Source organism: Homalodisca vitripennis, chromosome 5 (genome assembly GCF_021130785.1).
Source record: "Homalodisca vitripennis isolate AUS2020 chromosome 5, UT_GWSS_2.1, whole genome shotgun sequence".
NCBI classification, from domain to species: Eukaryota; Metazoa; Arthropoda; class Insecta; order Hemiptera; family Cicadellidae; genus Homalodisca; species Homalodisca vitripennis.
In genome coordinates, this window is record NC_060211.1 from 78971905 (window position 1) to 78985618 (window position 13714).

General features: G+C 33.8%; 1 protein-coding gene across 1 annotated transcript in view; it reads right to left on the bottom strand.

Moving 5' to 3' along the window:
* The window catches only part of LOC124362400 (zinc finger protein 260-like), a 40725-nt gene extending 33754 nt beyond the window's left edge, over positions 1-6971 (bottom strand). Inside the window, exons 1-2 of the mRNA XM_046816852.1 lie at positions 6565-6971; positions 1200-1376 (exon numbers count right to left, since the gene is read on the bottom strand). Coding sequence (XP_046672808.1) covers positions 1200-1376; positions 6565-6702 — 315 coding nt within the window. The 5' untranslated portion in view covers positions 6703-6971. The remainder of the gene's footprint in view (positions 1-1199; positions 1377-6564) is intronic.
* Positions 6972-13714: the final 6743 nt, after the last annotated feature.

The following is a 13714-nucleotide window of genomic DNA, read 5'->3' on the forward strand; positions in this document are numbered from 1 at the left end:
TGTATAACCATCGCCTGAATATTAATTTTTTAAATACTTGTATACCATAATTGCACATTTCATACATGGTTTGTTACATACATTTAAAGCACTATACGTCAAGTTCAAAAGAAATCAGACAGATTCTGAAAGAAATACAACCATTTATTTTATATTATATATAATAGAATGAATAAACACATACTTTAACAAGCACATAGAAGATATTGAAGCAATAATAATAATAATTTAAGGCATGTACAGGTATTGGTTTTCAGGATATTCTAGTTTTCGTGGTATTTTAGACCTCGGGAAATTCCTTAATTTTCACTTAAATTTGTTCATACCAAAAAGTAAAATTGGAAACAAATAAAAATGGCTTAGTGTTTGAAATTCTCAATCGCAGCAGCTGACAAAATCAAACATCTTGATGAACATTATTTGTCCTAGAACTTAAAAAAAATCTCTACTTAGGCTGACTATCAAAGAAGTGACAAGAACAGTACATATTTTGTATTACCTGAAATCTATGGTATTTCAGTCTGGTGTTGCTTCTTATCAACATGTATTATATTTTGGAAATCCAGAAAGAAAAGCATTTGAAGCACGGAAGGCTTGAGTTTAAGACCCGGAGCTGCATAGATGTGTTTAAAAACTTAAGCACCCTGAATGTTACTATCCATGTTACTGCTATCTATCTACTTGTTGGAAGCAACCTTTCAACTTGGTGTTATTTAAAGTATTTAAACAAAGTGATGTTTGAATATCTAGGCATGCAGGCAACTATTCAAGATTTTATTCATCATTAAACATACAGTGATGCAATAGATTTCGTCAATAGTAACATAACACAATTTACTTTATCATTGTTTGTTGAATTATGTTTGTAACTACTACATTTAAGTGAAAATTAAAATAAATATAGAATAACATAATAAATAGTTACAACACTATATACACTACACTGTAATAGTTTTAACATTAAAAACATAAATTATTAATAGATTTATTAATAACTATGGACTGTTAACTTAGAAAGAAAACCATTGTGTGCCGAATTAATGGTATACAATAACCTATTAAATTATTTGAAACCTGAAAACCCAATAGATCTAACAAGCTAAATATCTGCTACAAGGGCTATGAAATGAGAGATATTTCAAAAAGATTGGAACATATGGTTCGCTCGTATTACTATACAATATTCAAAATCACCTCACCTGTATAGGAACAGATATAGACATTGGTTCAACCATCGGAACATATTGCAGTTCTTTAAGCATGTTCTTTAATTCATTTTCTGTCTTCAAACTCTTTTCTCTAAAATCATATAGAAGATCCAACTTGTAAACACATTCTTCACAAACCATTTTCGGTAACTTATCATATGTGTGAACCTGGAACAGCAAAACATAACATGAAAGTGTAAAATAATAAAATAGTCTATAGGTATACGAGGGGGTACCCAAAAAAAACCGGAATTATTTTATAAAAATTATATATTATCAAATTTTTTACAATACGACCTTATCTCCAAAATAATCTCCATTACAACTAATACACTTGTCCCAACGGTATTTCCATTGATCAAAACATTTTTTGTAGTCATCTTTAGAAATGGCTGCAAGCTCGAGCTTCGTTTTTTTCTTAACCTCTTCAACGCTGTCAAATCGTTGACCTTTCAAGCCTCTTTTTATGTGTGGAAATAAAAAAAAGTCGCATGGAGCGAGGTCAGGCTTGTAAGGTGCGTGGGGCAGCGGAACCATGCCGTTTTTGGCTAAAAACTACCTAACTGAGATGGCTGTGTGTGCCAGTGCGTTGTCGTGGTGGAAGAACCAGTCTCCAGTCTGCCACAAATTGGGTCTTTTCTGGCGAACACTGTTGCGCAATCTTCTTAAAATCTCCAAATAAAATGTTTGGTTGACAGTCTGACCTGGAGGAACAAACTCAGAATGAACAATGCCTTTAGCATCAAAAAAGCAAATCAACATGGTTTTGATGTTTGATTTGACTTGCCGAAATTTTTTTGGATGAGGTGAAGATGGCGACTTCCATTGGCTTGACTGTTGCTTCGTTTCTGGGTCATAACCATAGCACCATGACTCATCACCAGTAATTACCTTTTCCAGAAAATCGGGATCATTTTCGAGATGTTCTTTCAGAAGGCGGCAAGTTTCAACTCGATGTGCCTTTTGATGGTCAGTCAGAAGTCGAGGAACAAATTTGGCAGCAACCCTTTTCAGTCCTAAATCTCCTGTTAAAATTCGCTGAACCAAGTTCCAAGTTAACCCACTACTCTCTGATAGTTCCTCAATTGTCTGTCGACGGTCGGTGAGCACAAGTTCACGAATTTTCTCAACATTTTCGTCCGTTCGAGAGGTTGATGGACGTCCAGAACGAGGTTTGTCTTCAATCGACATGTCGCCATTTTTAAATCGAGCGAACCACTCATAGACCTGAGTTTTCCCCATAGCATCATCTTTGTAAGCTGTATTCAACATTAAAATAGTTTCTGCAGCATTTTTACCAAGTAAAAAACAACATTTCACAGCTGCACGTTGTTCACTTAAACTTGCCATGACAAAAAAAGAAACAAGAACAAAACAGGGTTAGCGAAAACAGTCACTACGAACGAACAGAATGCACTAGGACAACGGAACTGGGGTCACTGAGCTCGCAATGGGTTGCGCGACACACGCCTAGCGGCAGGAATGTGTACTACACGCTGCCAGCTGCCAGCAATACAATTCCGGTTACTTTTGGGTACCCCCTCGTATATAAGAATACAACATATAAAGCCAGGTAGATGTAAGACTTCTTCAGGTCAGCTTGGTAACTTTGCGTTCATCTTCCAAGCATATTCTCCCTTATAAATCAAAATTATACAGAAAACGTGAACAAATTTTCCTATTTAAAACTTTAATTTGCTTCTCTTTGATTAATCTAGAACAAAATTTATGAAGGGCATTCAATAATTAAATTAACTACAAAATTATTTTCGATGATGGCGAGTCCACTTGAAAATTCCAGATTGTTGAACAACACTATGGATTAAATTTTTACTTGCTGAAGGTGACCATTAAATATATTCTCTAGAATGACTTAAGTGTATGGTGAAAGTTGTATGAACCATGGAAATTTTTACAAGTTGGTAGAACAATTATAAATAGTTAAGACTCAGGGACTGAGAAACACTGTTTTGCTGATCAGTTAAAGTGTTAAACCTCTCAAAAACTAAAAATTGAAACTCAAATTGATGACGTTAGTCACCAATCACCATGTCAAATTAAAAATTATTGCAGAAAAGATTCAAGTTAATATTGGTGCAGTTCATAAAATTATCACTAACCAGCTTACGTATCACAAAACATGTGAAAAATGGTCCCCCAGGGTGGTGAAGTTACTACACAAGAACATAAGATTTAGACTGTGCACAGAGTTACAGGAACATTATTATAAATGGGTAGTTAAGTTAACTACTTAATGAACAAAATTTTAGCTTGTGATGAAACATAGGTTTACTATTATGAACCAAAATAAAAAACCCAAACATCAGCAGGAAGAGTCAAATTGATGGTGATTTGGGACACTAAAGATGTTTTTTTTTATTATTCCAAAGGACAGCGTACAGCATGTGATCCTACATCAAGAAAATGCCTATCTTCATATTGCTTCATTAATCTGTGAAACGTCGACAAAATGGTCTAAGAGTTACTACCTCATCCCCCTTATAGCCTTGATTTAGCATTGTATTATTACTTTCGTCCACTGAAAGAAGCATTACATGAGACGAAAATCAGGACAACAAGGAAATCTAGTGGTATACTAGCTCTAACAACCACAGTTCTTTGCAGCAAGCATAAAAGGGCTAGTAACCAGTAGTGCAACTTGTTCTATAAAATATTTGTTGGCTGTTAATTTCACATTTGCCCTTGTGGCCATTACTCATATACCACTTAAATGATTTTACTTTCTTTGAATTACTTTCAACTCTATATACCACTATAACCACTAGCATACTGGCACTGCTGTGTAAACGGCAGTATGCCGACATTTTGGAAACCTGTTATTATTTACGTATTTTCGATGTTGTGACTACTTATACTATAGTCCACAGGTTGTTGGGCAGTAATGTTGAGATTTTGCTGAAAAATTTAAATGTAGACAAACATCTTTGCAATTTTTTTTTAATTTCAATAAACGATATACTTAACAAGGGGAGACATTGATATGAGGTGCCCCTAAATAATAGATTATATCAATTATAGTTATTAACTGTCAATAACAGGTAAATACAAAGGATCGATGTTATAAATTGAGTGTCGATGACCGAGCGTTGGCATTTGGGTCTGAGTTAGAGATAGCCCAGTTCAATTCCTGTCTGCTAATCAATACAATCATCCTTGTACTGTATCGACTCTCCCTCTTATTTTCCTTGATAATATCCTCACACAGGCCAGTGGCCCATGAGGACGGGCAGGATAAGGCTTAAAACGGAATCAGCCTCTCCTTAAAAAAATGAAGAGCTAATTAGAAACCAATATTAATACGTTGATCATTCATAGCCTGATGATTTAAATCCGTATTACAAAGTACCAAATAACAAGAAACCAAAAATGGAATATAGATTAAAAAATAATAGAGAAAACGTAACAACAAACAAATATCTGGAAATTAAGAAAAACACAGTTGGTCATCTTTCAATGTTATTTTGTTTAATTTTTTAAAGTTAACTATATCTATTTTCTTTTAAAGAAGTCACTTTTAGACCAATTATGTTCAGAACCTTAAAGTGGTACTTTGGGATTATACCGACCACACCAGTATGAAGAACACAAAAATATAAATTTATATAGAAACAAACATGATAGAACGAAAAATTCTATACCTACCCCCAAGTTTTTGTCCTTCCGGTATAGTTTCTATTAAACCTAGAATACGGGTTCCTTCTACCAACCTCCCTTTGTTATTTTTACAATTTCCAATTTTGCACTCATAAATTTCCACCACCACTCCAGGACCTCCAAACTTTTCTTCCCTATTAAACTGATCATCAATCTACACAAAACACACTTCCCTGCCAAACGACAGCCAGTCAGATATCGTACTTCTTGATGGATTGTGTAAATCCGAACTACACTTAAGAATTAAAAAATCGTAATTTGTCTCGATTTCTGGAAAAGAAGTACATTAAGGTCACAATATTGCACAGTCCGAACTTCGATCCTTCAAAAAAACTATTCTTCAGTGCGTTTTTACTAAAATTATATCTACCGTTATCTTCTTTTTTGCATCTGAAGACAACTATGTTTGCTCCTTTCACAGTTACATTTGTTTCTTTCCCACAAATTTCACATAATGGATTCTTAGGTACTAGTCCATGTTGAAGCCACAAAAACCATTCTTATCATCTTTTAAAGCAATATCGTGCAGCTTTCTAAGATTGACTGCCATTTTTAATAAACAATGTTACTTATGTAAAATTGAAATATTACCTTACTTGTATTATTTGAAAGTGTTTAATGCTGTTGATATAGATTATTAAGTTAATTGTTCAAAATAATTAATCAGTATCGATTGGTTATATCGTTAGTTATGATTAAGTAATATCATTTGCCAATTTCGATAAAAAAACCGGATTCGCTTATTGTACCCTACCCCAAAATTAATTTGATTTACCTTCATAAGATTTATTAAGGAAGACTAATTAGAGGCCTACACTCAATATTCAATTGTTATTATTGAACGATTCAATATATTACCCAAATTCGATTATAATAATCACACGCAACAAGAATTGTAATACAAAAAGGAATAACATATTACAATAGAAAAGTACCACAATTTAACTACATTTAAAATAATAACAAAACAAAATGTAATCTAGACCTACATATCAAAGATACTTTACAATATTTACAGCTTACACATATAGCAGTGAGCAACCACTTTTATTAAGTGGAGAAAAGGATTCTCCGAATACACACTTCCCTGCAGTACAAAAAATCACAAAGATGGTCAACTATACAGTCTGCTAGTATTCCATTCCTTAACCTCTCTAAGTTAACCACTCACAGAGAACTTTCAATCTAATGTTAATCTTCAAAATATCGATAAATTAGTTTCTTCTTGATAACATTAAACATTACTATAATTTATTAACAAGTAAGTCATATTTAAGTTAATGAAATTTTGCAATAGGCCTATGGAATTATTCATTTGATAAAAACTACGGAATAAGGAGTGTATGTCACTTATTTAAGTCTACCCTTATTAATTTAACTCTTTTGGAGGGGTACTAATAAAACTCTTCTGAATTTAGGTTTATGCCTAAGCCATATACAATATATAGCAAAACTCAACATTTACACTAAACACACCTAAAAATATTCAATACTAGGTATAAGCTAAGTCTTACTTAGGTGAATTGCATGATTTAGGCTAGGTTGGAGTATCTGCCACATATTTTATATGGGAGGTACAACTAATTATCTGTACTTAAATATTATCTCTGAGCAAGGATTTTATGTAAGCCTGTCTAATCCCTATCTAATTATTGACATTTGCAAGCTGAAAATATCTTACCTGAATCGGCAAACAATCAGTAATTTTTTTGTAAATCTGCCTCATATCTCCTTCTCTTTCGAATATCTGTAAACCCATAAGGACACTAGTCTTAGAACCGCAAATTCTACATAATTCATTAAAATCTGAGGGATCCATTGATTTCTACCTTAAAGAAATCAAAAGGGCGAATGAGAATGAATATGAAAGGCACACAGAACAACACAACAAGCTAGTTGGCGATTCCGTTTCAAAATTACTTATGTTATTTTAATCATCATTTAATATAACAAATTTAAATTCAAAATAACAATTGGTAGGCTAGATCTAAATCACAGACAAATTTTCACAACTCTTTTCCAAAAACATTAATTAAGACAAACAATAAACTTAGTAATTGCTCTCAGTTTGGTTAGTACATCCATCCATAGAGGTATTTAACTTCAATTCAGATATGACACTAGTACCAAACCAACAAATTTTAATAATCCGGGAGTAGTATCCACTATATCAATTAGAAGATGAAAATATTGCCTATCAACGTTACCAAACTACACAGGAAGTTATCATTAACTTGTTTAGTAAGCTTTATAATATAATAGTGACGTTAGTTGTAGATACAGGCAGGCTGAATAATATCTTGGGATTGTGGTAACACTGTTATTGCTGGACGATCATAACGATGATTATAGCCTGATTTCCTTGAATTGGGTGGTAATGATAAATAATTTTATTTTACACTAAAGTGTTGATAGTAGTGATTGTTAACGAAGATTTATAAAAATATCAGAAGTTTGTCTAAACATTTAAATGAACTAAAACGATATTTAAGTAGGGCCTTTATATTAATTTAGAAATCTGAGTTTGGCTGAACACTCGCTTAAATACGAAGCTCATCTTATACATATAAACCAACACAATGCAAAGGGCGCAACTGAAATTTTGGAAAAGAGGTCTACCTTAATAACAATGGGTATCATCCTAATCTAGGAACCTTGGATTAAACCTTCTAAAGATAACAACCTGGAGGAATAATACAGACCAATTTCATTGATTCTTTGCTTTAACTCAATGATCAAAAACAGATTAGAATGGCTTATAGAAAACTTGATCTAATTTTTAACAACCAATACGGATTTAGAAAAATGAATGGTTGCAGTGATTATCTTGTTACTTTCATAACAGACACTTTAATGGCCCTGTCGTAAAACGAAACTACTGTTGCTACAGCATTGAACATATCCTGTGCCTATGATAATGTTTTTATGCCATCAATAATAACTAAAATATCTAATTTAGGTATTCCACCTAAATTCTTGGTTTACTGCCATAACTGGCTTATCAACTGGCACTTAAGTTTCATTGATTCATTGAGTTTACCTGCACTAGAGCTAGTAACAGTGGTTTACCTTAAGTATGTGTTCCTTTGTTATTCTCGTTATACATGTCAGATATAAATTCGTTTTTTACCGACACATATTAAATCTCTACAGTATGCTGATGATATTCTGCAAATAAACATTATGATGTAGTACATACACAAATGCAGCAGGCCATACGTAATCTAGCTACTTATTTCGAACTGTTACACATGGAATTCAATGCCCAGAAAAGTAGTATAATTATATTTACCAGAAAAAGAGTTGTTGATCCTGACCTACAATATTTTATAAAGGAACACTGATTATCTGTAGTTCATATAATGAAAATTCTGGGTATTTTTATAGATAATAAGCTTACTTTTAAGACTTATATTAATAAAATATTGCAACAATATCTAAAGGATTTAAATATATTGAAATCAATTCGTCGCAGAACAAGTGGAGCGCATTCAGAATTTGTATTGCAGATTTACAAAAGTCTTATCAGAAGTAGGTTAAATTATGGATGCTTTCTTTATGGACACATTGCCAGCTCGAATTAAATAAAATAGACAATATTCAAAATCAAGCATTAAGAATTGCACTAGGAGCATTAACATCTACCCCTGTTATAGCATTGCATGTATAAGCATCAATAATGCCTTTAAGTCTAAGAAGAAATATGCTAACTGAAATATTAATCTATAAGATTATTAATGTAAACATCCTGCTTATTCGGTTTGATGTTCTTAAACTCGACATATATAGATACGCAGTATTGGGAAAAGAAGAAGATACCTTTATGTTTACAATCAATTAAAAACGTTTCTCAGAAGAACCCTAATTTCTCTATTAATAAAGAACCTAAAAATCAATGGGATTTCAAAGAACCTTTTTTTATGATTGGCAGTGATGAAAAACCTAGCGCCAGTATAAATATAACAGACAACAATGAGTTTACAATTAAGCATCTTCTAATTTAAAAATTGTTATTCAGGCAATAAGACAGAATCTTAACAGTGTTTTCACAGATGGCTCAAAAATAAAAGATGGTGCTGTCTTTTGTATTCCGCTGTTCAATATATCAGGCCAATACTCTTTAAACCCATATTCGTCTAGTTATACAGCCGAATATAAAATATAATATAATAGCAATTATAAAATGTATTAAATATATAAATAATTTAAACTTTAACGATTGTGTTATATTAATAGACTCGCGGGCAGCTATCTAATTCTAATTCCTATCCTATTCTATCTAATTCCAAAGATATTATATAATGGAAAGACAGACCAAATAAAGACCTTTGTGTACCTACATAAATTAAATAGTACTATATGTGTCTAAACAATTTATGATTTAATCTTAATTTTTAACACCTATAATGGCTATAATTATAATCCGAAAAATGCCGATACTGAATTTTGTCATGTAAAAGAAAGTGGTAAAATAACATTTGAGCCTCTCTTACCTATTAGTAACTTGACTTTCTCATAGAAATTGACATACTTAACACTTTCAGCCCCAAGCAAAGAGTAGACCAGTTTTACTCCCCAGCCCACGATGTTTTTATTACTGTGAGCCTAGCCCCATGTGTATATATTTGATTCACACTATGTTTTGCACTGAGCCCCGTGTGCATCATATTGCTTCACACAAAACTACTGTTTTAATCAAGATGTGAGCCTTTTTTTATGCACACTTACATTAAAACTGCATAGCTATACTGTGTTGTGTGGGACTGTGGGACCACATGGGCAGTGATGGGTCATAAATTGGTTGGCGCTTGGCAACACTGCATTGTTTATAAAAAAAACAGCTGTTTAGCCCAGATCTTGGCTTGGAGTGTTTGTGTTGCTTGGGTGATTTTCTTTATGAAAATATGAATTCTTAAAGACATAAGAGACCAACTTAAACATGTCATTTTATGACAATGAAAGCAGTAGTGATAGTTGTACCAAGTTTATTTCAAAGTTTAAGTGATTTCAGATGATCCATCAGTGCATTTAAACAGACATTGAATATGAAAGTGATGACAGCAGGATTGGAGCAAACCTAACCTCAATCAAATGGAAATAGACTTACCAGAAAATGAAGAAACCTTTAGTAAACCGTATAATAAATAATAGTGATGAAGTAGACGATGAAATATTAGTAAGTAAGAAGGTGATGTTGTGATATGGCACAAAAATTAAAGGTTTATTTAAATAACTTTGAATTTTCACCTAGGCAGCCTCCTGGTGTAACTGATGCTGCAAAGGCTAAATTAAGAGATAATTCACCTTTTGAGTTCTACTCTCTGTTCATTGATGATTGTAAATGAAACAAATCGGTACGCTGAGCAGTGTTCAATTATGAGTATATTAAAAAGGAAATAATAGTTACACTTTAGAAAACTGGACAGACATAACCAAGGAAGAATTACTGAAGTTTTTGGGCATAGTGTTATGGATGGGCCTTGATAGAAAGCCTAAACTAAGAAACTATTGGTCCATAAAACGAATTGTACAACAGCGCTTTATCAAAATCTATGTCTCGTAACCGATTTTGAAGCTATCCTTGGATTTCCAATAATGAAATTTTTGATCCAAATGACCGTCTGAAAAAGATAAGACCACTGATCAATATACTAAATGCTAAATTTCAAAATTCAATGAATCCTTTTGAGGAAATTTGTATTGATGAAACAATGGTTACGTTCCGTGGGAGGTTGAATTTTCGTCAGTATGTGCCAAGGTAAGCGACATTGATATGGCAACAAGTTATTTAAATTATGCCTAGCAGGTGGTTTCACCTGGAATTTGAAAGTATATAGTGGAAAAGAAGCCATTCTCCGTGGTCAGTTAGCTTCGACTAACACAGTCATGGAATTGGTAGAGCCGTTATTGGGAGAAGGACGTACCTTATGTACAGACAATTATTACACGAGTGTCCAACTGGCCCCACAAGCTAAATGATAATAAAACACATCTGGTTGGGATACTACGCAAAAAGAGGAAATTTAACTCTACCATACTTGAGAAAACGTTGCTATGCTAGACAAAGGAGAAATGGTTACTAAGGAAAGAAACACAGGGGTAATAATGGGAAATGGAAGGACAAGCGGGATGTTATGTTCCTTACAACTAAAGATGTTCCTTAACTGACAGAAACTAGGAACAAAAGAGGTAATGTGAAAAACAAGCCGTCTACTGTTTTGCAGAGTACAATCCAGGAAAATCATTTATAGATGTTTCAGATCAACTTGCCTCTTATGGAACATCTGTACGTAGAGTATTGAAATGGTACAGAAAGGTAATGTTTGAGATTTTGACCAATACAGCTGTTGTAAATGCCCACATCAATCTATAAATCTACTGTACTTGCACCAATGGACATTGTAGCGTTCAGAGAGGAGCTGGTGAAGTATTTTGCTGGTGACACGCTTAGGACTAAACAGGGAGGATGACAATTTAACGTTTTGATTATGTACTGAAAAACTATTGAAGACAGGCCTAGGGGGAAATGTACATATTGCTACGAACGTTACCAATCCCGTGTGGGTCGGTTACAAGCTGCAAAGAAAACACCTCAAGTTTAGAACAAAGTGTCCTGGTTGTCCAGCCATGTGTATGGACTGCTTTTTCAAAAAAACATCGATGTGTAAAAAAAATAAGATGTAGTAGCCTACCTGAATAGTAATATCCAGATTTTAAAATAAAATATGTTCATAGTAAATCTATGTTGTTTTTTGACAAAACGTTTTGCCCAATCAAACAAATTTGTTAGCAATTTATCTAATGTTATATCATACAATCCATCCTTTACGTTAGGGTACATTATGTAAATAGGTTAGGTAAATATGGAACTTTATGGGATTATTCATATCCTAACATAACTTTAAATGGAAGCTGTATAATGGACAAACCATTTTTATTTATTTCTATTGAGACATAACCTAACCTAATATACATTATCAAACAAACTTTACCTGGCCTAATCTACCACAAACACTTACTGCCAAAGAAAGTTAATTTCATTTAGCTAGAAATAAAAGAATAGGCCAGATAATAGGATGTTTATACTTTTCAGCTCCGTGAACCAAAATGATGCACATGTTTGAAATTTTAAAATGTGCATCATAATGACTCACAGTGGGCCATTGTGGTAAAAAAGAAAACAAAAACATAACATTATGGCCCATATGTATCATAATGATGCATAGTCTAAAAAACGCTCTAATAATGTTATTATTCAGTTGTTTTGATTTTTTTATGCATGAAGGCAATCAGAGGAATGATTCCACACGTTAGTAAGCCTTGGGCTGGGGATAAACTTTTACACTTTTTGGCTGGGTTTTACAGTGTATCAAAATGATGCACGTGGGCATGAGCTCATAGTGCAACGTGTATCATATTTATACATATGGGGCTGAAAGTGTTAATTTATCATTTCCTCATACAAAAAACCGACCGAAGGTAAATTGAAAAATATTTTCTCTAATAAAAAAAATGTGTATCGTGAAATTAAAAGTTACTTCTTTATGACAAATAAAGTAAATTAAACCAAAGAAAATAACTCGATTATTATACTAAAGAAAGAAACACAAATTTATCGGCATGTAAGCTTACTTATGTAATCCGGACCACGAAAGGAAGTTATCTCTAGTTGTTAAACCTGTCGAGATCCTACATCATGGTGACGCGAACAGCCTCAGCACCCTCAGCAGCCTCAATGACGACCTTTCCGTTGAAAAATCCGGCTAAGACGATCTTCCCCTCTCTCTTATACCGGCGAGCCTTCCCCAGAAGTGTTTTATATCAGGTGGTCTTTTACGTATACATTACTCCATGTGAGAGATGGGTGGATGTCTGCGGTGTTTAAATTCTTCCTTGTCCTCGCTGCCCTCAGCCAGCCTTCCTTAAAGCGTCTGGAGACAAACTGCACAATAATCAGCGGATGTAATTGCCTTCTCGTGGAGTACGCTTGTAGCCGGTGAGCGATCCTTAACCGATTTTCTCCATTCTTAACTCAAGTCCACGCGCACTGGCAATGTGCTGGAGACAGTCGACAATATTTTCATTGTCAGTTTTTGCAGACCGACTATCTCCAAATTAGCAGATTGAGAGTGCTGTCGGTATCGTGCAATCGCTGTTGTAAGTCCCGAGCCTCGCCAGCCAACGCGTCATTAGCATGCTTCAGCCTGCTGCAGCGCTCCTGTAGTTTTTCCTGTTCACCCTCCAACTTAATTACACAATAGCGCATAGTTTTTATTTCGTCTTGTAAAGCATTTGTCTTCTATATCGATTTTTAGGGCCCGAATAGCTTCTAAAATAGAACTTTTGTCTTCGAGGTCCTCACTACTGAGAACTGAAGCATTAGATTTAGATTCCTAAGACACATGAATCACACTTCGAGGTTTTATTTCTAGATTTAGTGGAACTTTGGGTCAATCCTGCACGCGTGCACGTGGCATGAAAACTATGTTTACAATCGACGCACTTGGCCACGATATCACTCCTGAAGAAGTCCTTGTAACACTTTTTTATTTATCGTCCACTATAATAAACTAGTATAATAAAAAAAAATTCTAAATGTTGATATAATAAATTAAATACACTGTAACAGCCAGACCGTGCCGGACAGGTAACGACAGGAATCAAGCAAAATATCGACGATCTGATAACAACTGAAATGATATGTATAATCATTTAAATACAAATTACTTGAACCATTTATCGTCTTGCAACCCTCCGAGAAAACAAAAGCATATCTAAGTGCTTGCTTGAAAGCATTGTTTCAGTTACTGTACTACCAACTTTCAAGAATA